Source organism: Penicillium malachiteum (assembly GCF_028827825.1).
Source record: "Penicillium malachiteum strain IBT 17515 chromosome Unknown utg000005l:1.0-9002435.0:326005.0-9005861.0, whole genome shotgun sequence".
In the NCBI taxonomy this organism is placed as follows: domain Eukaryota; kingdom Fungi; phylum Ascomycota; class Eurotiomycetes; order Eurotiales; family Aspergillaceae; genus Penicillium; species Penicillium malachiteum.
The window spans coordinates 8,379,260-8,405,378 of NW_026643099.1; the positions used below are offsets into that span (position 1 = coordinate 8,379,260).

General features: G+C 46.4%; 8 protein-coding genes across 8 annotated transcripts; 4 read left to right on the forward strand and 4 right to left on the reverse strand.

Annotated features, from left to right (window-relative positions):
* Window positions 1-147: 147 nt before the first annotated feature.
* On the reverse strand, window positions 148-1,837 carry N7483_013123 (putative cellobiose dehydrogenase; the record flags this gene model as incomplete). The annotated part of the gene is made up of 2 exons (XM_057096550.1): window positions 148-255; window positions 314-1,837. The coding sequence occupies 2 exons, from the start codon at window positions 1,835-1,837 to the stop codon at window positions 148-150; spliced, it is 1,632 nt and encodes a 543-aa protein (XP_056942521.1).
* Window positions 1,838-4,664: 2,827 nt separating this feature from the next.
* On the forward strand, window positions 4,665-5,900 carry N7483_013124 (uncharacterized protein; the record flags this gene model as incomplete). Its single annotated transcript, XM_057096551.1, is given in 5 exon segments — window positions 4,665-4,690; window positions 4,706-4,760; window positions 4,881-5,030; window positions 5,153-5,533; window positions 5,583-5,900. The coding sequence occupies 5 exon segments, from the start codon at window positions 4,665-4,667 to the stop codon at window positions 5,898-5,900; spliced, it is 930 nt and encodes a 309-aa protein (XP_056942522.1).
* A 57-nt stretch (window positions 5,901-5,957) lies between these two features.
* On the forward strand, window positions 5,958-6,821 carry N7483_013125 (uncharacterized protein; the record flags this gene model as incomplete). The annotated part of the gene is made up of 1 exon (XM_057096552.1): window positions 5,958-6,821. The coding sequence occupies one exon, from the start codon at window positions 5,958-5,960 to the stop codon at window positions 6,819-6,821; it is 864 nt and encodes a 287-aa protein (XP_056942523.1).
* Window positions 6,822-7,278: 457 nt separating this feature from the next.
* Window positions 7,279-8,565, forward strand: N7483_013126 (uncharacterized protein; the record flags this gene model as incomplete). Its single annotated transcript, XM_057096553.1, has 4 exons — window positions 7,279-7,324; window positions 7,389-7,663; window positions 7,733-8,113; window positions 8,194-8,565. 4 exons carry the CDS (start codon window positions 7,279-7,281, stop codon window positions 8,563-8,565), a joined length of 1,074 nt encoding a protein of 357 aa, XP_056942524.1.
* Window positions 8,566-8,760: 195 nt separating this feature from the next.
* Window positions 8,761-11,227, reverse strand: N7483_013127 (uncharacterized protein; the record flags this gene model as incomplete). Its single annotated transcript, XM_057096554.1, has 3 exons — window positions 8,761-10,528; window positions 10,590-10,896; window positions 10,963-11,227. The coding sequence occupies 3 exons, from the start codon at window positions 11,225-11,227 to the stop codon at window positions 8,761-8,763; spliced, it is 2,340 nt and encodes a 779-aa protein (XP_056942525.1).
* A 1,397-nt stretch (window positions 11,228-12,624) lies between these two features.
* aspB (septin AspB) lies at window positions 12,625-14,177 on the reverse strand (the record flags this gene model as incomplete). Its single annotated transcript, XM_057096555.1, has 3 exons — window positions 12,625-13,263; window positions 13,348-13,814; window positions 13,868-14,177. 3 exons carry the CDS (start codon window positions 14,175-14,177, stop codon window positions 12,625-12,627), a joined length of 1,416 nt encoding a protein of 471 aa, XP_056942526.1.
* A 1,338-nt stretch (window positions 14,178-15,515) lies between these two features.
* N7483_013129 (FACT complex subunit POB3) lies at window positions 15,516-17,454 on the reverse strand (the record flags this gene model as incomplete). Its single annotated transcript, XM_057096556.1, has 5 exons — window positions 15,516-15,873; window positions 15,939-16,544; window positions 16,604-17,112; window positions 17,179-17,395; window positions 17,441-17,454. The coding sequence occupies 5 exons, from the start codon at window positions 17,452-17,454 to the stop codon at window positions 15,516-15,518; spliced, it is 1,704 nt and encodes a 567-aa protein (XP_056942527.1).
* A 2,480-nt stretch (window positions 17,455-19,934) lies between these two features.
* On the forward strand, window positions 19,935-23,624 carry N7483_013130 (uncharacterized protein; the record flags this gene model as incomplete). The annotated part of the gene is made up of 1 exon (XM_057096557.1): window positions 19,935-23,624. The coding sequence occupies one exon, from the start codon at window positions 19,935-19,937 to the stop codon at window positions 23,622-23,624; it is 3,690 nt and encodes a 1,229-aa protein (XP_056942528.1).
* Between the last annotated feature and the right edge of the window lie 2,495 nt (window positions 23,625-26,119).

Genomic DNA, 26,119 nt, shown 5'->3' on the forward strand with positions numbered 1-26,119 from the left:
CTGAGTCACTTAAGCCATTTTAGTGCTACATAGCATTTGATCATTTGAGCCTTGAAACGACTCGGAACGCACATTCTGGACTTCAAATGTTGAAAAATTCTATAACTCTATATCTATACAAGAATTTATTTATCAATCCTCCATCATTTATTTCTGAGCAAGGATACGGGCAGCAGCAGCCTCGGCGATGATCATGATAGTGGCCTGGATGTTACCAGTAGGGAGGTCAGGGTGGATACTTCCATCGACAATGTACTACAGAATGATTAGCTCAAATATGCATCTATTACTTCAAGGCTTTCATCAAACTTACCAAGTTATCAGTACCGTACACCTTGGTGTTAACATCCACAACGGAAGTACCGTTCTTGCGACCATCATCGGTACCCATCTTGGCAGTGGTGGTGTAGTGCATGCCAGGAGACAAGCTAGAGATGATGGCACTGGTGTTCAAGTAAGTCTCCAACTCGAATCCGGAGTCGGGGGCGTTGAAGTCCTTGACAAGGGACTGGATGAACTGGTAGGCAGCGACACGGTCACCAGCGGTCTGCAAGTAAGGAGACTTCTCGATAACAGTGGTCTGGTTCTCGTTGATACCCAGAACACCAGAGGATGTAAGACCGTGGGTCATGTAGGTGGTGATATCCAAGACGGCGTCAGACTCGGGAGCGCATGAGCCCTGGTAGTAGCGAGTAGTGCCGTTGATGTTGTTGGAAGAGAAGAAAGTAAGACGGTGCTTTCCCTGGGTCAGAAGACCGGACCCCTTGCCGTAGAGGCTGATGTCCTTGCTGTCGCTGCCGTTGACGATGCTTTCGTAGTTGGGGAGACCGAAGTTACCGGGAGTCTGAGCCATGATGGTGAAGATGGGGTGATCCTTAAGACCAACACCAACGGGCAGGTTGATCCACTCGTGCTCGGGGGGAACGTTGATGCCACTCTTCTTGGCAGTCTCGATCTGGCGCTTGGGTCCAATACCGGAGTTGAACAGAACACGGGGAGTAGCGAGGGCACCACCGGCGAGGACGACGCGGCCGTCACGGGCGAGGGATACGATCTCGGTCTTTCCAGAGGCAGTCTTCACTTCGACACCGGTGATATGGCTTCCGGAACGCACAACGCGCAGAACCTTGGTGTGCAGGCTCAGGTGGAAGTTCTTGCTCTTCTCGGCGAGAGGGAGGTAGGTGCGGACGGGACCAGCGCGGACTTGGTCCTTGATGTTCCAGGCAGGGTGACTGTAGACCTGGTACTTCTCGTTGGGCTGAGTGATCATATCGACAGAGGTCCAGTTCAACTTCTTGAAGAAGTTGGAGAGAACGTTGTAAAGACCCTGGTCATAGCGCTTACCATCAGCAGAAGGCAGGATGGTACCGGGATTGCGCTTGTAAAGTCTCTCAGCAGCAGGCTTGAGATCCTTCCACTTCCAGCCCTGGGGCCAGTTGTTGTTGTCATCGAAATCATGCTCCGGTGGGTGCACGAAGACCATGTAGTTAATTGTCACACCTCCACCAAGGACACAGCCAGCATATCCTTCAGTGTCAGTGCAGAGATACTCATCCCAAGCGGGAAGAGCACCCACATCAGCAGACAGACCGGGAAGATCAATGTCTGTGATGGTGTGGTTCCAGGTGAGAGTCTCATTGGCACCCGTCGCAACAGTAGGTCCGGTACCTTGTTCAATGAGCAGAACACGCTTGCCAGCTTCAATGAAACGCTCAGCAGTGATAATACCAGAAGGACCACCACCAACAACAATGTAGTCATACTCTCCAGACTTGAAGCTGGAAGCTGAAGCCAGCGCACCCGCAGCAGCGAGGAGGCTCAATGAAGAGAACCGCATATTTACGTGGAATTAACTGGGAAAGAAAATTACAATTCCAGATGAATAAAAATTCAATTCAAGGGGATATGTCGATCTTTTTAATATTATTATCTTCCAGTGGCCTGTCAATTAATCTCTTCAGTCCGTACATCCGTAGGGAATCCGCAGGTACTCCGTAGTCAAATTCGAATCCACGTCTCTGTCATAATTTTTCTAATTTTTTCTATGGAATCGTGTGTCCACTTTCCCTGTCTAGGTATGGATCTTGCTTACAACAAGATTAACAATGCTGAGAGAGAATAAACGATGTGGCCTATGTGGGTCAAAAAAAAGGATCTTCGGAGGATGGCGCCGGTTAGAGTTAGCCACTGAGCATATTAAATTCTTCAAAATTCTGGACCTGTACCTGATTAAGATTAGTTTCAAATATTCTCCTTTTTGTAAGCAATTAATTAATATTATTCATTGAATTATAATCCTCGAAACACCGCTTTAGACGCCACTGACTGCGGAAGGCCGCAATGGCTGCAAAAAGGCTGGAATGAACTCCACCCGGCTTCCCGAAAACTCGGAGGAGTCGGAGCATCTCGTTTTATTCGCTAATTACCAAGGAATCCATGTTTCGGGCCGGAAAGTGTCCTATGGTGGCTGAAGTGGGAATTCTGAAAGACTGAAACCGGTTTCATTTTAGTCTTAACGGGTGCCATGCGTTATCTGATTATGATCATCACACGGGAATGACATGCGGCATTTCAGTGAAGAAACCTTAACACGGGTTATTATGGATCTGATGAAACATCTTCAGTTATAAAACACCCTTTCAAGACCCTTTCAAGACCCTGTGAAGACCCTGTGAAGACCCTGTAAAGACCCTTTTAATTGATTTACAGTCTCATATAAGGAAATTATGCTGCCTGTTTGAGATATACCCAGGAATTGACGTTTAATCTGTTGTTTCAAGGACTGTACGGAGTACTAAGCTTTGCGATGATCAGTTCAAATCGATTGATTAACTAATATGGCAATGATTATGATGATCAGGGGCAGTGCAATGACCAAATGGCTGGATCTCGAACTTAAAGACATTCGGAGGTCTACATGTATGGAGTAGATCCGTATAGAGGCCGACTTCGGACATTTCAAGTTTCAAATGTTCAAGTGACCTGTCTCGAGTAGAAAAATGCAAAAGTTGGGGAAAAGTTTCCCGTTTTCCTTCTTCGCTTTGTTTCATCAATCAAAGACTTGGAGACTCGGAAATTTCCCTTCACGATATAGCCGCAGAAAATGCTGCTTCAGCTTGCATGCCATGATCTGCGAATGCGTTCAGCTTGTATATTGAATTTGATGTGGCCTATTTCTCTTTTCCGAAAGCTCTCATCCAGGTTTGGGGAAACTAAAGATAGAAGCTTCAAGGGTGATAGACGATCTGGACTAGATATTCTAGGCAGAGAGATCGAGCAGGAGGCATATAGTATTGGGACTAATACAGGAATAGGCCGAAAGGGCCTGGGACTCTTGGGATAAGCTCTGGCGCAATTTTGAAGGCGCTGGTGCAGTATGTGATCTTGAGTATGATTTCAGAAATTCATTCAATGATTTGACTATCAAAAAGTGAGTATCAATGCAACTACTAGTAGTATTTTCCGAGAGATAAGCGCATAGATATGACCAAAAGCCATATAAGATGAATATTGCATGAAAAATGAATGAAATAAGCACTCAAAAAATCGGACCTATCTTAATTTATGTGTTACTCAGCTCAAGGCATTTACATGTTAATTTCAACTGGTTTTCAACTGGTTTTCAATTTTGGAAGTCGTGTTAACCCCCCACGAGGTTCTTGTATAAAAAGGAAATTCTCGCCGGCGCCAAGGATTTAGCGGCGCCATCAATTACCATATACGGTCAATACATAATGCCTCCAGGGCTGGTAGTAAACACACGACATCTGGAAAATCTAGAGCGAGGAAAATGTCCCTTTATGGATCATTACAGCTGTTAGAACAGTACAGGATAATACTTTCAAATGTTCCCGAGGTCAGTCTAGCTACCCAGGTGCCTTGTCTATGTGGATAACCTTGGAAGTGACTAGAGGTTCCAAGGTTGAAAGATTACTCCTGGCGATACCTCGGTTGACTCCGAGTCTTATAGTAGTAGATCAACAAGTCCTCACGCCGCGCTTCGCGCGGCACTGCCAGTACATAGAGTAGCGAGCATTTGAAATTGGGAGAGGTATGTCCTCAGCACGCGAGTGCTTGGCCAAATATGTCTACATCCTCTCAGATAGTTATATTCACATACTTAAGTACAGGGCTCAGTCCGAGTCAGTAGCATCTACAAATGACTAATGACCGACACCTCTTTGTATATAAGTACCTGCAGGGTTACATACATGGTTACCTACCTAGGTACCTCAGGCTATTGGGTAAGTTACCTATATGAATACCTGTGTACCGGGAGGGGAAGGCTAGCTACTACATAGTTAGATATAGGCAACTGGTAGCCCCACAGATATCTAAAGTGAGAGATATCTAAAGCAGCTCATAAAGCCCCGGCTGAACGATTTCCCACTACCTATGCAGGTCAAACTTCGAGTCAGATTGACACATACAATAGCCGGCGGGTTTGTGGTATAATCAAGGGAGCCAAGAGCCCCGTTTAGCCCCAATGACGAACTAATCAACCCCAGGTTTTCCAACCCCGCACTTTCTGCACTTTCTACACTCTCTCCAGGTGGAGATTCCCGGCGAGACTTTCCTTTAATTTCCTTCTATTCCCTCAAGTGTCTAGGTGTTCTAAATATTCTGATTCTGAGCTTCATGGATTTGAATATTATTTAGACAATATGCGGCGTAATAAGACAGTACCCTGGTAAGTGACCCACAGTTCAACAGGTCTACTCCAATCACTGACAGGAATTATCAAAGCCAGGAATGTCGCAGTACGTAAAAAGACCAGAACTGATTGATTACCGTTGACTGATCATATAATCTTTAGATCATCACGTAAAATGTGAGCATGCGCAAGGTCCATGCCGATATTGAATACTAATCATCCGCAGGTGATGGGCAAAAGCCGAAATGTCATCGGTGCATACGGACGGGTTCTTCCTGTGTCTGGCATGCCAACCCCTCGGGATTTCGTCATGGTTCTAGTGCGAGCGCTCTATATGATTTTGCAGAGGATCAGCCTTGGTTACCTGCTGGGAAGGGTATGTGCCAATTCATCTCCGCACGAATTTGCATCTTGATCAGTGCTAGTGCCAGTGGGGATTGAGGACTAATGATTAACTTTACTATAGTGGAATACAAATATGTCGATGAAACGACCGAGATAGCCCGAGACTATACTTTGGAGCTTGATACTATCGCATCATCACCCACGATATCGGAGAAACCCCGAAGTAATAGCTGTGTCGAGACTCGGGCTCTCGCCGAAACTTGTATTCTCAGCGATGCAGTTGCATCACACTCAGATCAATTCTTGTCACCACCTGAACCTGATATTACACTGCCAGTGGGACACTATTCCCCTTATGCGGGACAAGTGTCACCTGTGAACCATCCTTCGCTCTCATCATCACCCCCTTTCTCTCGCAGCAGCAATGCATCTTCCGGGCTCGGAGGCTCCTTTCAAGGTATCGGGGAGTTACCTAATTTAGACGAGCACGAAGCCTGTCTCATGCGATATTTTGTGGTTGAACTTGCTCCCTGGGTATGTGTTGAAGATCTTATGGCGATTTCTCTTCACTAATCTTATTTAGTTTGATATTTGCGACGGAGAAAGAAACTTTGCATGCACCCTACCTTTGCGAGCTCGAACATGTCCACCTCTTCTAAATGCAATATTCACTGCCTCTGCGAGACACCTGAGTCGGATCAAGAAATACTGGGATGGCAATCAAGTACACTATGGAGGCAAAGCTCTTCCAAACTTGACGCCCGAGACTGCGATTCATTACCATAATGAATGTATTGCACATTTTGTTTCAATCTCGGACCACTCCAGAGAAGCTCAAGATGAGAATTTACTTGCCGCGGCTGTTATCCTCCGCTTTTACGAAGAGGTCGATTGTAGGTGACTCGCCTCATAATGTTTCCCTATCTCACTCAGTTAACTGGGCTTTCCAGTCCCATCAATGGGCCAGGATACAGAAAGTGCCCTTCGAGGAATCCAGATCTTCCTAGACTCCCAAATAATGTCCGCAGTAACAGGATACGGACTCCGTCACGCTGCATACTGGATTGCTATACGACAAGAAATCACCACCGCATTCAGCAAACAACGAACCTTCCGTCTACCATTAGGGCCCTGTGAACCGTACCGATCATTCGAACCTGCAGATGACTACGTCTGGGCAGATAGATTGGTGATCCATTGTGCCGATGTACTTCAATATTGTTACGGATCCCAAGAAGAAGACCTCTCAGGAGACCGACACCACGCCTCAAATATGGGAATGGGAATCCTACACCAACGAAACGCATCAGGACCCAACATGCGAATCGCGCGGTATGAGGAACTAGTCACGTTTGAAACTCTTTGGAATGAGCTTGGTCCGCCTAGTTTTAAGCCCATCTACTCATGTGAACCGGATCGCTCGCGCGGAGAGGTTTTTCCTGAACTTTGGTACTTGAATAACTGTCATGTGGCAGGTCTTCAATTCTTGGAACTTGCGCGTATCTTGCTCACGGTTTATAATCCCAAGTTGCCACGTCTAGGACCTAGTCAACGGACGGCAATGCGATCGGTGGATCAAAAGGTCCGATCGATTGTTTTGAGACTTTGTGGAATTGCACTTTCCAATCAACATAGTCCTCCTGGTTTGGTTACTGCGTCGGCTGCAATTGGGATGTGTGGGGATCGGTTTACGGAGAGGTTTGAACAGGAAGCTCTTCTGGGAGTTTTGATCAAGTTGGCGGATGAACATGCGTATCCTACTTGGACTGTACAGGAATCTTTGAAAGTAGCGTGGGGGTGGGAAGGATGTGGGTCAGAGTAATTAGTAGTGACATTGTGCTGTACTAGGTAGTTCTATACAATGTGATGTCTCGATTTATCAATTGATCAATTTTATTATGAGAACTGGACACATGCATATTAGATCATGATTCTAACTGATTCAAATTCAGTTTTGATCAGCAATTGTTATCAAAATCATCAATAATTCTCACAACCTTGGAACCTTGCACAGAATGTAAACACGGGATGCGGGGAAGTGGAGAGTGGAGAACTTGAATCAAACCGGGGAAAGAGTCGCCGATAACTTACTCCATTGAGTGTTCAATATGATTATTCTCGCAGGATCGGTTGATTATCTGCTGAGGGGTGCATATAGCTCAAAACAACAAAAAAATTAGCTATATAACTCCAGGTAAGATCCTACTTGATCATTAATTTTTCATTCCATTATACACTTCAGTCCGAATCCCTCGTTGTAACTATTCAATTCCTTCATAATGTCTGAGAAGCTCCAAGTGGCTGTTGCTGGCATTGGTCGCATGGGTAAGACACAATTTTTATCAATTGGTAGTACCATGATGAGATTCTAATCCACGCACTGTAATAGGAATGCGCCATGCCCGTCACTTCGCCACTCTAACTCCCCGCGCCGAACTCATTGCTGTCTGTTCTCCTGTTCAGTCCGAGCTAGATGCCGCCAAAAATGAGTTCAAGGGAGTACGCACCTATACCGACTATGATCAGATGCTGCAGTCAGAGAAGACTCTCCAGGCTGTTGTTGTCGCCAGTGCCACCACTGTGCACGCCGAACAAGCTATCAAGGCGATCCAACGAGGTTTGCACGTTCTCTGCGAGAAGCCCATTAGTACCAGTCCTGAGATTGTACGAATCGACTTCATTCTGAATATTCCCCGAAATTGAATCCGGTCTAACATTCTTTTTCTACTACAGTCCCAGTCGGTTGTCGATGCCTACGATGCCTCTATTAAGAAATTCACCAACCAAAAAGTTATCTGTGGCTTCTCTCGTCGTTTCGATGCCTCGTACCGTGATGCTCACCGTCGCATGGCTACCGGTGATATTGGTACTCCATCCGTCTTCCGGTCGCAGACTTGTGATAAGCTTGATCCTAGTGGATTCTTCGTTGCGTACGCTGAGTTCTCCGGTGGTATCTTTGTGGACTGCTCGATTCACGATATTGATCTTGCTTTGTGGTTCTTCGGTGAGCAGACTAAGGTCAAGAGTGTTACTGCTATTGGTATCACGGCTGTACAGCCTGATCTGCGTAAGCACAATGATCGCGATAATGCCTTGGGAATTATTGAGTTTTATGTGAGTTCATTTCCTACATATATATATTCCAACACATATAATAGTCAAATATCTCAAGTACCAGGCTAATTCATTCATAGGGAGGCAAAATCGCCCAACTTTACTGTTCCCGCATGATGGCTGCTGGACAAGAAGATTGCACCGAGATCTTCGGCACAAACGGCAAGATCGCAATTAACACACAGCCCCAACTTAACCTTGTCAACTTATACGAGTCTTCTGGTATCCGTCGCGAGATTCCAGCTGATTACTATGGTCGATTCCGCGAGGCGTTCATCACTGAGGCTAATGAGTTCACGGCTTCTTGTTTGGATAACACTCCCCCTCCTCTTCGTTTGAATTCCGCTGTGAAGGCTGTTACTATTGGATGTGCGTTGCAAGAGTCGTTGATTACTGGGAAGAAGATTGATTTTGAGGAGAATGGAAAGAGAATTGAGGATTCCAAGCTGTAGTGGTCAGCATATGAGTGATGGTTATGATAGAATGTGTGGTCTTATAGATCGTTTTCTATTTGGATATTTATCTGAACCTTAGTATAAATTTGAGTTCGAGATGAAAGTTACAATCAAATAACATGATTCCTTTCCAAGTTTATACAGCATGTTCAGATACATGGTTATTCTCTCTTCAAGTTGTCAATCTCTCTACTAGTACGTAATAGTCACAGTACGCTCCTGCAAGTCCACACTCTTCGAACTAGATCCAATGTGAAAAGTGTAGTCTCCCCTCTCCACCATCCACTCCATATTCACATAATATCCCATCTCCTTCTGTGGAATCACAAAAGTTACAGTCTTGGCCTGACCAGGTCGAAGCTCCACCTTCTCAAACCGAATAAGTCTCTTAATAGGTAACTCAATTGTAGACCAGTCTTGACTGAAATAAAGCTGCAAAACTTCTTTCCCAATCACATCTCCCGAGTTCGTCACATTAATCGAAACCTTAAAGGCTTTTTCACCTGTCTTTTCTGTCTCAATTTCCTCTGTTTGGAACTCAGTCATGTTAAAACTGGTATAACTAAGTCCAAATCCAAATGCCATAGGCGGAGTAATCGTTATAGCAGGAAACTGCCATGCTGAAGATCCATAAATCTCCTCGCCGGAATTTCCGCCATGGTTATCAGATGGTAGCCAGTTATACGCAACCGGGAATGCTCCATTAGCCTGTGGAAGACTGATCGGAAGCTTTCCACTAGGATTCACTTTCCCGGTCAGTATCTCCACAACAGAGTCGCCAGTATATTCACCCGCGAGAAATGTATGTAGGATTGCGTTTGCGCGCAGAGTTGAGTTATTGAGAACGAAGGCTTGGCCACCGCTTAGAACTAGGATTGTAGGAACTCCTGTGTCGAGCACTGCGTCGAGGAGTTCTTGCTGAAGACCTGGGAATCCGAGATCGGCGTGTGTGAAAAATTCTCCGTCGGTGCGTTTGTCATATAGTGGATCGCTGGAGTATACGGATAATGAGCCGATGTTCACGATGGCTAGACCCGCTGATTTGGCCGCAGAGACAGCTTTGCTGATCCCGGTGGTGTTTGTGCGGTCCAGAAAGTCTACACCTGGTTCGTGGAGGATGTTTACCGAGCCAAATTTGGCTTGAAGACTTTGTAGAAGGGAGTTTCCGTGTGTCTTGTCACTGGTGCTATGTGCTGCGTAGGATCCGGGGTCGATGATTGAGGCATAGGGTCCCAGTACTGCGACTTTCTGTGAGGTTTTGTTCTGTTTCAGAGGAAGAGTATCATCATTCTGGAGTAGTACAATCGATTCCCTGGAGATATTTCGAGCGGCCTCAAGATGAGCTGGAGCCCTGAGTATCTTCGAGGCATTTGAGATCGAGGGAAGAGGTAAGTCAAAAAGACCAAGATTGAACTTCAGCTCAAGGATCTTGCGTGTAGCATTTGATACCATTGAGGTTAATTCACTGTCATCGGTCACATTGACAAGTGTTTGCGTAGCTGAAGATACTCCCGGTGAGAGCTCCATTTGCATACCAGCTTTCACAGCTAATATAGCCGCATCTTGGGATGTTGAAGCGATCTTGAACTCTGTTGATAGATCGACTAATGCACCAGCATCAGACATTATTATACCTTCAAAACCAAGATCATCGCGAAGAACGCGCTGAAGCATGAATTTATTGGCGGACATCGGAACCCGATCAAGACTAGCATAAGAAGCCATTAAGGATGCAGGGCTTGCCTCGTTGATTATCTTGATATATGGTGGAAGCATATCGTTGTAGATATGATTGAGTCCACCATATTGATGCGCGGTATTGACACCACCTGTTTCCCAACCATAAACGAAGTGCTTGATTGTTGCGGCAACTTTCATGAAACCGCTCTCATCTTTTACTTGCATGGTCTGCACGTATTTCAGGCCGAATTCACCATTCAGATAGGGATCTTCGCCGTAACTAGTATATTCAGCATCAGCTTTTGATATTTTCTGTACTCATATGTGTTTTCTTGACTCACGTTTCGCCTACACGGCCATATCTTGGATCCGTCGCAACGTCTAATTCGGGTGAAAGTACCCAGTTGATACCGATTGCTCGGCACTCTTCCCGGATTGAAGCGATGGCTGATCCGTATAGAGGGATGTTGAATGAAGATGCCATGGAAAGTGTAGATGGGAACAACGTCCCATTGAATATGTAAATCCCATTGATGGAATCTGAAACGAGGACGTAAGGGATGCCCAGTCCAGATGCAGTCTGATTCTCGCGGAGCTCATTGACTAGGCTCAGTGCTGGGAGTGCAGGATTGAATTGGTTTCCGTAACCTTGATATCAGATTAGCATTGGCACTCATCTTGAGTACTACCTAGGCAGTAGGGAGGAATACACACCTATATTCCCATTCTGTGCCTCGTTGAATATATCGAACTTCGTCTTGTTGAAGGACATGTCCTCTCCTAAGATCTGACGGATACCTCCAAGTTGTTTCACCTTGTCTGTCCATGACATTCGCGAAAGAAGATCATCGGTCCGTTGAGCTGATGAGCAGGTGGCATCTTTGTAAATATCAACTCCATTATTGCCACAGATCTCTGCGCTAGAGACATGGGGAACAACTGCTAGTAAGCTAACAGCCACTGGGCTAAGAAGCTTCATGGTAGAAGTATGAACGAATCGACTATTCCGCGAGTAGATGATCAATTCGACTGAAAATTCAACTTGTTAGCCATTTTATTTTTCAGTTTAGAAAGAAAATAAATATCTGGACCTTATATAGGGATCATGATGGATTCTAGTTACCATCCATTGCGTGCTATAGTACTATAATGGGTAAGCTGTAACAGACCTATCAGAAGGGCGTAAATCCGACTACCGCCGACTCCCGTTCAAAAGCACAGACATAACAATAACATCAAGTTAAAGCCCATTAAAATCATCAGAGAAGGATCTTCATAGCTGTGTCTTGCAGGGAACCTCAAACTTAGTATTCGAACTTGAATACATACCGATTGGATAGGAACTTGAAGGCCCAAGCACGAAATCCCGGGGTAAGTGTTCACCATGCACGACTAGTATAGAACTTGGAACTCTTTTCCACCGTCTGGCGGAATACTTAAGGAGGCAGAACCAGCCTATATCTAAGACCATAGATTTACAAATAAACGGATTTTTATTTTGTTCATTACAATTAAACCTTGGAACATGAGTTATCCCTCTTAGTTTAGCGCTCTCCTATTTTTGGATACCTCTAACATCAGCTATCTCTCACTTTAGATATCCCTAGGGTTGCCAGTTACCTATATCCAACTATACAGCAGTTAGTCTTCCCCTCCAGGTAGTCATGTAGGTAACCCCGTAGGTACTTGCATAAAAAGAGGTGTAGCTCATCACTCACCTGTATAGGTATACTACTGACTCAGACTGAGCCCTATACTTAAGTATGTGAACATCCCTGTCTGAGAGGATGTAGACACATGATCTGCCCAGGTGGCCAAGCACTCACGTCACGGTGCTGAGGATATGCATTTCCCAAATTCAAATTCTCGCTGCTTCAATGGCAGTGCCGCGCGAAGCGCGGCGTAAGGACTTGTACTACTACTACGTCATCTACATGCAAGATACTAACTGATCATACAACCATACTGAAAGACTAAATGCCGAAGCGCTGGATTGACTAACACACGGACAGACGGCCAAAACAGGACCGAGTGCCTCAATAGAAAAGGAAAAGAAAAAATTAACGAGAAAATGAGCGGGTAATAGGGCACACAGAAGAAGCGGGCAAGAACAAGAGATGGCGTAGCAAAAAGTACATCACAAGAAGTTAACAAAGGTCAATTAGGCGACCTCCGCGGATCGAATTAATCAAAACCATTCTTTTTGCGATGCGTGGACCCATCCAGTGGAAGATAAAATTGTGAAAAGTGCGTCAAGGAGATAAGAGTGAGTGTGGGATTGAGACAGTAAGGAAAAGGGAAATAACTTCAGGGAGTGAGATATGGTCAGAATTGCGGATTGGGAATCAACGGACGTCAGCGGCGGGCATGGGAATTTTAGCGAAGAGAGAAACCCTTGCGCTTGCTTCCCTTTTCTTCGATAGGTCGGCCAGTTTCGAGGCGACCCTTCTTGTCCTCTAGCTCCTGGCGCTGCCTGTCGAGCTGATCCTTCATCTCGCGATGTCGGGCGTAGAGTTCGTCTTCGCTCTGTTTGAGCTTGCTTTCCTTTTCGGATACCTTTTGCTGGAAGACCATCTTCATTTCGGCTTCCATCTTCGACAGCTTCTGTTCGTGTAGGGCGCGCTCCTCCTCCTGCTTGACAGCGGGGTTGACCTCCTTGAACACGCTGGGGTCCTGAGCAACACCCATCTGGGTGAGCTTGTCGGAGCGGTAGTTCTCGTACAGGAAGTTGTTGGTGTGCTCCTTGAGCTCCTCCATGTGGGTGCGGATCAGCATCTGGCGCAGCTTGACGAAGTCGCAGTGTTCCTCGTTGTCGACCTCGATGATACCCCAGGGGTAGCTACGACCACGGACACGGCGGCCATCGGCAGCGGTAACCTCAGAGTTCGCACCAACGACGGCGAAAGGCACCTTGGACATGATCTCGTTGTTCTCGGCAATGGTCTCCTCATCATCAAGCTCGTAACGGGGGCCCTCGAAGATCTGGATGGAGTGGTGCTCGATATCGGCAAGGATCTATCAATATGTTAGTGTGAGAAACCTTAGTCCACGGTTGGTACATTGTGGTCCACCGCGTTCCTAGGATAATTGTAAACGTACGCGCTCCTTGAACAGGGCAACCTCCTCATCAGTCAGGGTATCGGCCTTGGCGATCACAGGAATCAGGTTGACCTTGGTGTGCAGGCGGCGCATGACCTCAATGTCGAGAGGCTTAAGGGAGTGACCAGTGGGCTGGATAAAGTAAACACAGGCGTGGATGCGGTTGTCAACAATGTTGCTGCGGTTGACCTTGTTCTCGGCCTCGAGGTAGGTGTCGAAGCGCTGCTCAATGTTCTCGACAATAGGGCGCCACGAGTCGTCGTTGTTCACAAAGTCACCGAATCCGGGGGTATCGACAACGGTCAGACGGAGACGCACACCGTTCTCCTCAATATCGGCGCTGGTAGATTGAATGGAGACGGTCTTGGGGATGATATCGGCATTGGGGCCGGTGCGCTCCTTAGGAGGGTAGAGGGAGGTGTTGAACAGGGTGTTAACGAGGGTAGACTTTCCGAGACCGGATTCACCTAGGGAATATTAGATAATTGATTCCATCAATACCTTGGGGGTGTTCACATACCAACAACCATGACATTGAAGTTGAAACCCTTGCGAACACTCTTGCGGTGCCACTGGTTGGGCAGGTTGGCGAAACCGACATAGCCGGTAAGCTTGCGGCGGACGACATTCTTCATATCACTGGCAGCTTGAGCAACAGCCTTGGGGTCACGAGAGCTAACTGTTTGGGCAGCACCTGAACCCATTGGGTTGCTGCGCTCAACGAATGGAGACTCCTTGCCGCTGCTGGGCGTGGGGGAGTCGCGAGACGCGACGGGGGATCCGTTCGCAGTCGGCGAAGCTAAGGAAAATCCATCAGTTATGCGATCCATGTGCGGATGTCCCTTCCGGGATGACGATGTCTCGGGGCCGCTTACACATGACGAATGTCTGGAGAAATTAAGGGGACGAAGTGACGATAGTAAAGCAACGGTTTGAAATCCCCTAGTAGATTCTAACCATCAGTATTTTGTATTGATATACGGCTTAGTGGGGTCCCATTGAGATTGGGGGAACAAGGCTCGAAAAATTCGGGGTTGGATGATCAGTGTCAGGAGAGCACCGCAGTTGCACCATACCTTTTTTTAAAAACGAACAAAGTTCGAAGAGGAAAGAATTAATTTGCAGAAGAAAATAGAAGCGAACGAAAGAGAAACCTTCACGATGGAAAGCTTGCAAAGAGGAAAAGGAAAGGAAAGGAGGTTTGAACGGAGTAGTAGGAGGGAAGGTGAGGCCCTGGGAAAGAAAGGGGGGGGACGTGTCGAAGGTGTTCGGGCCAGCTATTCTGGAGTGGGTTTGGATCGACCCGCCATATACACGTTGGAAAAAAAAAATAAGTGAAAAAAGAACAAGAAAAAGTTACTAAATAATTCAGGGAAATAGAAAAAAAAGAGATGCATCATATACGAGATTATACTATTTAGGGAGATTGATTTGTTTTGACTATTCTATGTATCATAAATGTCCATCTGGGCATAAGTGAAAGCAAGGAGAGAGTCAAAAAAGTGACCGGATCTGGAGCATTTCAGCACATTCCTCGGGGTTTTGACTGCAGCTGCATGGTTCTTTCACCAACAGGTCCATTTGTTGCATATTTGACAAGATCTTGCACAGGTGGTAGGGTGATAATGGTAACCTATAGAAGGGGATTAGTGAAATGAAGAATTAGACCCAATTGAACATTTGGAACATTTGTGTTAGTCTCGTGACATATCATGCCATAGTAGATCCCATGAAGTTGGCATATCTATCATTTCAATATGCAGTATGCATGTTAGACATGAATTGATTGAGAAGTGGAAGAGATGCATGTATCCAGTTTAATGGATCAGGGGTTAAACGGGGAAGTCACATGACTACTCCACAACTATATCCCCTATACGGAGAACTGTTATTACTACTATTAGTAGTACTAGTATGGATGTACTAGATCATTAGGGAGATTAAAGAGATGATCCCTATAAATCCTACAGGGGTACTAAGTACTAATTATAAAGATTATCATGACTAAGGCAGGATTTGAAATTACCAGCCCTGGAGGTAAATGAACTCAATAATGGGGTTTCTCATCGAACGCCGTAGGGTACACAAATCCAGACTCGGATCCAGAATGACTGAGGGGAAATCAAGAGAAAAAAAAACTAAACTTGATGTACATGTTTATTTGCCGTTTATTTGCCGGTCTTGCTCTTCTTCTTAGGTCGGGACGCCTCATCATTGTCAGATCCAGCATTTCCCTCCCCGTCTGAAGCACCTCCCATCTCCTCATCACTATCACCACTGCTCTCATGGGCAGAGTCAAACTCCTCGGCCACATCAGAGTCTGAGGAAGCAGCAAAGTCCTCATCAACGGATTCTTCATCCTCATCAGCTGAACCACGGTCGGCTCGGACAACCTCCTCATCACTAGATTCCATCAATTCATCATTGTCAAGAACCTTAAGCAGAGTGGATGTGTCCTCCGACATCTCGTTCTTGATGCGGATACCCTTAGCCTTGAAGAAGTCCTCCAATGGTTGTTGTTCCTCACTAGAAAAGACGAAAAAAAATTAGAAATTTTATCCAATAAAAATAGTATCATTAGGATCACATACCGGTTAATGTTGCTGAACTGGTGTTCACCCAGACCGCCCTTTAGGCTGACTGTGATGTCAAAGGTGCGACTGGCCGAGACAGCACCACCAACACGCGACATGGTCACCACTGCAATATTCTCCATCTGAACATAAGTCGCAGGCTTGGGCACAAAGATCAGGCTCTTGTCTAAGAAGTACAGGAGACCCTCATTGGCCTTAATGGAACATTTGACCCCATGATGACCATGGTGGCTAATGAAGTCCTTGGACGGCATGATAACCTTCTTGCCAGAAAGACCACGGAAGATCTTGGTCACCACCTGGTGAATAGGTTCCTCGTAGTGTGGTTGCAACTTATCCTTGTATTGAGTTTGCAGCAAGTCTTCGGTCATATTCAGCTCCAAGCTGATTTCCTCATCCAGCTTCAGCTGCATAACCAGGAAGGGGTAACGAGTCTGACCCTGGCGCAGAGGAGGGTCAAGTCCCAGCACAATGAGTGTGTGAGTGTCGTCATTCTTGGGGAGTAAAAAGAACTTTTTGATGGCGGAATATTGAATCTTGTAATCGTAGGTCTTACCGCGGAGTCGGAAGGACGATTCGTACATGTCGATGTCAAAGCGACCACTAAAAAAAGATCGGTCAGTTTAGAAAAGAGAATTATGACATAGAATCGATAAACCAACCGAGGTGTAAGATGCAGAACATCCAAAAAGGTTGCAAATGTGTCACCAGCAACATCTCCGATCTCAGCTTTGTCCATAAGCGTCTCATAGAAGAGGTTGGCGGCATTCTGTTCTTCAACTTCATTCTCCTCTTCCTCACCCTCCTCACCCTCTGTCTTCTCCTTTTTCGCGGCTAAGCCAGGAATGTAGAATCGCATTTCGACCAACTCATCTTGACCAGCAGCAGCCTTGCGACCGCGGTTCTTGGTGCTTCCTGCGGGCTGTGCACTGGCATTGGCGTCTGTCGCTGAGAGTGCAAACTCCACCGCCACCTCGTTCTTTCCAGCCAAGTTGGTATTAGAGATTTCGGAGTAGGGAATTTCAAACGCCGGTCGGTTTTGGACGTTGAATGAAAGTTCGGCCTTGGTAAACTCTGCTTTTCCCCAGTTCCATCCTCGTAGGGCGTGTTCGCGGTTCTCGACGTTGATGCCGTACCAGATCTTGAAGGCCTTGGACAGCCGCTCGAAGTCCTAAATGAAGAATTAATGTGTCAGAAGGTGAGAACTCAGCCACTTATGGAATGGAGGTGCCCGTACCTCTTGATCAAAGCCGTCCAGCTGGATCACACCAGACGATCGGGACAGGATTCTCAGCTCAAAGCCTTTCGCGGCGCGGCTCCACTGAGCGCCACCGATGTTGCTGCTATCCAAGGTGAAAGTGTCACCGCCACCTGATGGGCGCCATCCCAGGCCACTCTCAGCCAACTTACACTTGCCAGCGTTGTTGGAGAGATCCAGGTGGATGTTGTCGAAGCTCTCCCTAGGAAATGGTCAGCGCTGAAGGAGTCAGGAGTTCAACGAGGGATCGTACATTATGGAAAAGCTCTAGGAGCAAATTGATGGCAGGCGAAGAATAGTAGTGAGTAATAATGGAATGGATGAGGTGGAGGTGGGAGAGGTTGAAGGAGTGGGGAGGCTCGATAGCTTTCTTAGAATTTCACCGTAGACGGGAGTCGCGTTTGTTCGCGCCGCAGGAGTTGACCACTTCGTCCTATTTGGGGTCTAGTCTGGTTGCCTCAGGTGTTCAATCTATCAATCTATCTTATCAAAAAACGTCAACATCAACACTGGCATGAAAGAAATCAACCTGAGATTTTGGAGATTTCTAATTTCCTATTTTAATCGTTCCTTCGGATGAAATTGAAGTCTCGTCCTTGTCAATTTTCAAGAAAAATTTCAGATGATTTGAAGTTCTTTTAATATTGACCCTGGGTCACGGTGGACTCGATACATATTTTGAGCACTGGAGAGTATCAGGTCATTTCATGGCCTCGGGACTCGAACGCTTCAATCATATTCTGAACATTCAATGAATGTTCAAGCTCAGGCCGATACCTAGGTACATCCTCTAGGGCTGATCCATTGGTATAGAATCAATAATGTTGACCTTGAGTTACTATATACTATATACTACCCACTAATAATTCCGTCGACTGCTCAGGTCAACTGGTGGTCGTACATACTACATAGTACCTAGGTAGATCCATCAATCCATAGATGGATGTCATTTATCGCATCATGATGCATAATTTGAGATGGAACATTTTTGGAAAATTGAAACCTTCTAATGCCCAAGTTGGAAAATTTTAAACATTTGAACTTGAAGGTTGAGAAGGCATTACATACAGGGCTTCAATCCAGAACTACTCACCTGCCCAGGTGGGCAAGTGCCCAGTTATGCCTGTGATCCATCATAGTACTACTAGTACATCCATCATGATAGAGAGTACGATTGATTGATTTTCTTTTTACCAGTGATCTGGTCATAACAAACTAAATACCTACTACTATTTTCACCTCATGGATATGCGTAGTTCAAATGTTTTGACCAGTTGACATTAAAGTGCTCGAGGATGGCTGGATGGATCGCGAATGAAAAATCCACCAGTTGGTTGGTTCAAATGTTCCAGTCTATTTTACATATTATTACACACATGCATCGATAGCCTCAATTTTCCACACTACGCGACTTGAACTTGTCCTTGCATTGGAAGCCTTTTTCATACCTCAGCACTTGAGATGTCAACCAAGCACATGACATCTGGAGGCTGTGCAGACATTGGGACTCGGAGAGGGCAGTGTATTGTAAGTGTCCAGACCCCTCTGGTATCGAAGCCCCATAAATCTGAATCTCCAGGCTGCGTGTACAAATGCGTTTTAGGCTCCATCCGTGGGCCTTGGTGCATTCTATATTTAACGATAAAACACCACGAACCTGGAACTAGGTTGTGTAGATTTCCATTTGACCCACACTGTATCGAACCATCGGGATGACCATACGTATATGTCAAGAATAATGATCATGACTACCCCATGTTCCACCAATTTCCGAGGTGAGGTACAGATATCTCTTTGTCTGGGGTCATAAAGATCGGATTTATAGTTTGATAGGTTGACGATAGGGATGTCAGGCAGATCCCAGTCTGGAGAGAACTTTCAATCAGGTAAGATTGGATGTAGATCCTCATCTTAACTTGAACTTCAGAACGAGCCGTCATTTCGATGTAATAGGAGTTAGCTACCATAAGTACCGTGGTAGCACTTGTAAGCTTGAAATCTGCCATAGGAGCTGAAGACCAGTTAATTTCATTAAGTTGAGAGACTCGAGCCTGAATAAAGGAATTGATCACTTCTGATTCCTCTTACCACATGATTGGGATAACATCACCCACGGGCAAAGACCCATAATTGAGGACGGGAGGCTGGGATATATGCAGGATGATTGGATTTTCACAGTGGAGAAAGTGTAAGATAGTGGAGAACTTAATATGTTAGCGGTTTTCTTAGTGTTTTTCCCCCTTGATGATTACGACGATTTTGTATTGTCTGTGTATGAATTTGTCGTATTTAGGAGCCTTGAAGTCAATTCTACCGCAATTTCATCGGAGATTACTCGTATTTGGGGGTATTATATGGTATTATCGTGTATTGCATGGTATCAATGAGAATTATGCGTAACTGCCGTATCAACATCCTCTTTTCTGCCCCTGTTGACTTCTCTCCCCCCCATCACCTCTAGTCATTCGTTGATTTCTTCTTTTCTGCAGCGAGACTTCGGTCTCAATATGCATACCACATTCTTTTACTTCTAATTCGGGTTTTTTTTGCTACCTTTTTTGGGGCCTTTTCACTTTTCGCTTATGCCACATTCCTTTCTTTTCCTTACGCGTTACTCCTGAATTGCTGCCTTAAAGCTTCCTTAAACCTCTTTCGATCCTCCCACATTCGCTCCTCTCGACTAGAGTCCCAAACCCCCCCCAATCAACTCTTCGCCTGTCGTCGCGCCCGTAACAATGAGGATCTCTTCATTGTTTGGGCCCGCGGCGGCTGGTTTATCGGCCCTTTTTACGATATTGCCCTTCGCGAACGCTCTCACATTCGACGCTATCTCGCTTCCCGATTTGGACCTGTCTTCATTAGGACGGGTCTCAATTACCGGTGACTTCCATGGTGTCTCCCTGTACGAATATGAGGGCCAGTCTGAGATCACTAAAACCAACGGCTCATCATCTATCCTAACTCCCTTGCCAAATGGAATCCTCACAAATCTCTCCTCTTCCGATGCCCAGATCCAGGCTATGTGCTCCTTTACGAAGAAAGACGGAACTTTTGCTGGAATTTTTATTGGTGGTACCTTTACAACACTTGGAGGCGTGGAATCTCAGGGTGCAGCCCTGTTCAACCCGAATACCAGCGCCGTGACAGCTCTGCCTGGCTTGAATGGCACCGTTTCGGCCGTGGCCTGCGACCAGAGTACCAACCGGGTCTATGTTGGTGGAACATTCACTCACAAGAACAGCTCCAACGCCATCGCATGGAGCCCTGACGACGGCTGGACCGATCTTTCCTTCGAAGGCCTCAATGGCCCTGTCAAATCGCTATTGAAAGCTGAAAATGGTCACATCATCTTCGGTGGTTCTTTTGATGGAGTCGGTAATTCAACAAATTCGAACTCGACCAAGAATTCTGGTGGATTGCAGGTTCTCAATCTGCAGAATGCGACCATCACATCCGACGCGCTGACCGACCTCAGTGGCTATGAAGATCCTTCAAATATCATCTGTTCAACAAGCGGAACGGCCGCCAAGGGGAAGACCTGGTTGCTTTACGACTATTCCCCCGGATACTGGCGCGCAGAGCTTGGATTCGAATTCCACCCATCAAAGGTTCGCCTTTACAACACCCACCTGGATGGACGTGGCACCAAGTCCTTCTTGTTTCGCGCTCTTCCCGATAACGGTATCATGAACATGACATACACGGACTCTTCCGGTAACACCGTTTCCTGCGACCAAAGCTGCCCGCTTTCCAGTAACTCCACCGAAAAGTACCGTGACTTCACCCTGGTCAACCCGGTGGGAATGCAGGGAATGCAGATTGAGATTTTGGATTGGTATGGCGAAGGTGCGGGATTGAACGGAATCGAGGTTTTCCAGGAGAACATCTTCGCTTATGCTGTGGACAAATTCAACGAGCCTACCTGTGCCGACATCGACTACCCGTCTAACTCCATTGTCAGTGGTACATGGACGGTGAACTCGACTCATCTGTCCGCCCAAGTGACCGATGACAATGACAGCGATACCTCGGTTGTTTTCGAGCCTGACGTCAAAGAGTCGGGTAACTACACTATTCTCCTCTACACTCCCGGATGTGTTGATAGTGGAACATGCAGCACTCGTGGTATGGTCAATGTCACTGCCACTGTAGTGAAAGATGACTCCGATGCCTCAAACCCCTCCCCTACAACCATCTATCAGACAAATGACGATGACAAGTACGACACTTTGTTTTCCGGATATGTCGACAAAGCTAGTGATTCTTTCCGGCCTCGCGTCACCCTTCGTCCAATTGTCGGCCAGGGAGATATCAATGTGGTAGCGTGGCGTGTTGAATTCAACGCCCTCTTCAATACTACTTCGACATCAGACTCCGACTCGGATTCAGACTCTGACTCCGACTCTGACTCAAGCTCGGGAGATCTGAACGGATTGTATGATTATGATCCAACAACTACAACCGCCTCTACCACCAACAGCTCCGATATCGACAAAGCCGGCGCCTCGCTTGACAAGGACGCCACTATCCTGAGCCTGGCTGAATATGATGGTGTAATTTATGCGGGTGGTAACTTCTCAGACAGCAGTGTCAGCTATGTCATGTCCATCACTGATGGCAATGCTACTGCAATGCCAGACGGGGGCTTGAACGCTGAAGTTTTGTCTATGACCACCCTCAATGAATACCTCTACGTTGGAGGCAAGTTCACTGACACTTCTGACGGTGGTGCCGACGGCTTGTACCATGTTGTGTCATATTCTTTCTCATCGAAGGAATGGTCTGCCATGGGTCAAGGTCTGAATGGTCCTGTTTCGACTGTTTATCCCATCGACTTGAATGTCTCGTCTTCCATCAACGAGACAACCATTGCCGTCAGCGGCAACTTCACTCAGATTCGGGCTACCGATTCGCACGACGCCGTCTCTGTCTCTGGGTTCGCTATTTGGGTTCCCTCCAACAAGACCTGGCTTCAGAGTCTCAACGTAACCCAGATGGAGTTTGCTGGCCAGCTGAATGCAGTTGCCTCAGTGAACGAGACCACCATTCTTGCTGGTAACCTGGCCACTGATGGATACACCGCCGCTGATGCGGTTTCTCTGCAGAATGCCGATGATGATCTCAGTCTCCTCCCGCTGAACATGGACCTCAACCAGTCTGCATCCACCGGAGGATTGTACACCGGCGTCTATGATGTCGAATCGGATCGTAATCTCACAATCTTCGGTGGTCAATTCAATGCCACCAGCAGCAACGGCTCATCCATCTCCCAAGTCGCGTTTTTCAATGGGACTGATGGGACGGTCTATGGCCTACCACAGGGCTTGGACAGCAACTCGACCGCCATGGCTATGGCCGTATACAATGATACCCTCTTTGTTGGTGGTAACATCACCGGCAGTATCAGTGGCTCGCCTATTGACGGTTTCTTTGTCTACGACTTGAACAGCAACGACTTTGCGTCACAACCATGGAAGCTTCACCCATCCGATGGCTCTAAAGTGACGGTGAATGCTATTGCTGTTCGACCTGGCTCATCCGTCGTCTACATTGGAGGCAACTTTGACACAGCTGGTTCACTGCCGTGTAATACTGTTTGTGCTCTGGATTCCGATGCCAACTCCTGGAGTTGGCCTGGCGTGAGTATCAGCGGTACTGCGATTGCTCTCTCATGGGCCAGCTCGAACACCCTTTATGCGGCTGGCAATCTGACTATTTCGGGCAATCAAACCCTGGTTGCCACCTATGATGTGAAAACTGATACTTGGACTCCCTTGTCTGGTGCCTCCCAGACTGAGATCCCCGGAACTCTTACTGCCTTTGCGCCCGCTTCCACTGATGACTCGACATTCTGGATTGCCGGCACATCGACCAATGGCTCAGCCTACTTCTTGAACTACGATGGCTCCGAGTTCCAATCCCCGGGTGATCTGTTTGACGAGGGCACTGTCATCCGTGGAATGGAAATCTTGCCGCTCAACAAGAACCACGATTCGGTGTCCCTGCTGAACGATGACCAGACGCTTCTCATCATGGGCCAGCTTATCATCCCCGACTTTGGTAATGCCTCAGCTGCCCTCTACAATGGAACTGCAGTCACTCCGTTTATTCTTTCCTCCAAATACGATGGTCAAGCAGGTAGCATGGCACAGTTCTTCTCCGAGTACTCGAACCCCTACGACACTAGTTCAAGCCATCACTCAAATGGTATTGTGGTTCTAGTGGCGTTCTGTTGTGCTCTTGGTTGTGTCTTCCTCATTGTCGCCGCTGGTGTGATCATGAACAAGGTCCAGCGCCGTCGCCAGGGCTACTCCGCTGCGCCTCAGACTTTTGGTACTGACCGACCCACGGATATGCAACGTGTGCCGCCTGAGTACCTATTTAACTCCATCGGACAGCCGAACCCGACTGCTCCAGTCATCTAATGTCATTTCCTCTTCCTTTCTCTCTCTCTCTCTCTCTCTCTCTCTCTCTCTCTCTCTCTCTCTCTCTCTCTCTCTCCTATCCTGCACAAAATCTCCTTCCCCTCTCAAAAACTTTTGTTTGAGAACGGCGGTTTCTACGTTTTCTTGAGTTTCGTTCTCTCTTGCTCTTGTCCGGAAGCAATGGCTGCTATACCCAACCTTCCTTAATGTTTGATTTGCTAGCGCATTTCCTATTCTCCTCTCGCGCTGGTACACCCCGCGATTATTTTTTTTGTTCGATTTTTTTTGTGGTTGATCGTGGCCATGTCCGTCTAGTCGATTTCCTTGTGCATATCTACATATATGTGTAGTAGCTGTATGTAACTTAGTTTGCGTCCTGGGGGCGTAGAGAATACAACGATCTTCCAATAGATGATATTGTTACATCGATATCTCTGTAGTTCCAAGGTTAGTACCAGTACGGAGAACTCCGAACGGTAGAGCAGACAAACTTTGGGCTGCATGATTATGAGTTTAAAATCCAAAATCCCACCACCTGGACAGATGGTATCCACTGGCATGTCCTGATGTCTGCACATGTGATTAAAATTCGACCGGACTAGAAGGAGAATGCCCTGCATCTAAGACACACATTTCGAACTTGAACTCTTTACGGAGTGCTCTGTCGATACCTAGTAGCCAATGTAAATTTTACAGTGTCGGCACAGGTTGCCCCTGAACCGGTGTGGTCGAACAAACGATCTACTAGAACATGCATAGACCAATCTTTGCTTTTTCCGTCTTTTCTTTTCGCTGTCAATAATAGAGAAACTAACGCTTATTGCATGGTCATCTCCGAGTTTTTATGCAAGAATCCAAACCTTGCAGTTATTATTAGTATTCGCGTGAGATGATAGTACTTTGTTTGGTGTTGATATTCCATTATCATCAGTACTATCATTAATATTATCAATATGATGTCTATCTCTCATATATTGAGAGTGTTAGAGTTCTTCAGGCTGCCCATCTTCTCATCCTCATCCTTATTCCTGTGATATGTAAGCGTAACCTGTAAGCCCCCTTGCCGCTTTAAGGATCCACACCGCCCTGTAAGCAGTAAGCAAGTAAGCACTTGAACTGATGCAAGCGGTCAACATTCAAGTCAAGATGAACTCCGCAAAACTTTCCTTCATCACGCTAATCACGCTAATTTATGCAACCTTCCCGAGTTACTTTCCATGTGACTATCCCCGATAGACTTGCTTCATGGAGAGACGAATACGGAAGGATTTTATTTTTATATTTTATTTCGATGATGAAATTCCACGCGGCGATACATATGCACTTCTTCTCCGCATTGCCCCTGGGGTTCTCCGCTTGATCTGACAGCTGACACTGCTAACATCAACACAAAGCGGTGGCGATGATCAATTAGGAAGGTTTGCAGGCGAGTACGAGTCATGATCTTCGGAGATAATGTGTGGATTGATGTGACTTGATTTGATGTATGGAGTACTGTAGGTTGCCTCACTCGACGTGACACAGAGGATCTTTTCCATGATTGAATATGATTGAATGTGATTATGGACTCGTGGGGGTCCCCGCGTGTTCTTAGCCGTTGAATCTGTAGATCTTGAACGGAGAAATTGTTGATGTGGATGGAAGATCTAAGTCTATAATGGTACATCTAGATGCAAGTGTACATGTGTCTCATGCTGATCACAGTATTCGAAGTTCAAATGTCACGGTTTACTACATCCATGGATAACTTGAATGTACGGAGTAGTATTATAGTCTAAGTCTATAGATCGGATCCCAATGCTCACACCTATACTAGGTAATAACTTGAACGGAGTACTCCGTGCACTCGGACCGGGTCTCATTGTCCTGGAAATCCCGAGATTCAAGTTCTGACATGACATCTGCCTAGACTTCTGGATACTCTAGACGCGTTGCCAAGAGTGTACGAAGACCGGGGCTCCTCCATGCAGGATTGGCGTGTATTAGCGGTCCACATTAATCTTACTCTTTACCACAATCACACTCAGGCTGGCAACTTTTTTATGTCTCACCGATTCTAAGCGAATAAGATCCTGTACAAGGCTCCACGGTAAAAAAAGTACATATGATTTGAAATCTCTATATGCTATTCTTGTTCAAATGTTCACTCCGAATTTCAAACCACTCGGGCATCTGGACGAACGTGGCGTTACTTTGTAGCCATTTAGACCGCCAAGTCTTCAAATGTTATATCATCCATGGATCTCACACGGGATGGCACTCTGCCACCCGCAATATGGCAATATGGAGAGGACGCCACCAGTGTCAAAGCGCGGCTAAGCATTCAAAATGTTCGGTCTTGTTCCTTGTGATATCCCGAATTATCGGAATAAATTCAATTTTTTCTTTTTTGTTTGATGTTTTTCTCATCCACGGCTACTTAGATTAGTTAATTAAGCGAACGGCTAATTGGAAGTCATCGGGAATATGGTTCCGCTCCACTACCCAATAACCAG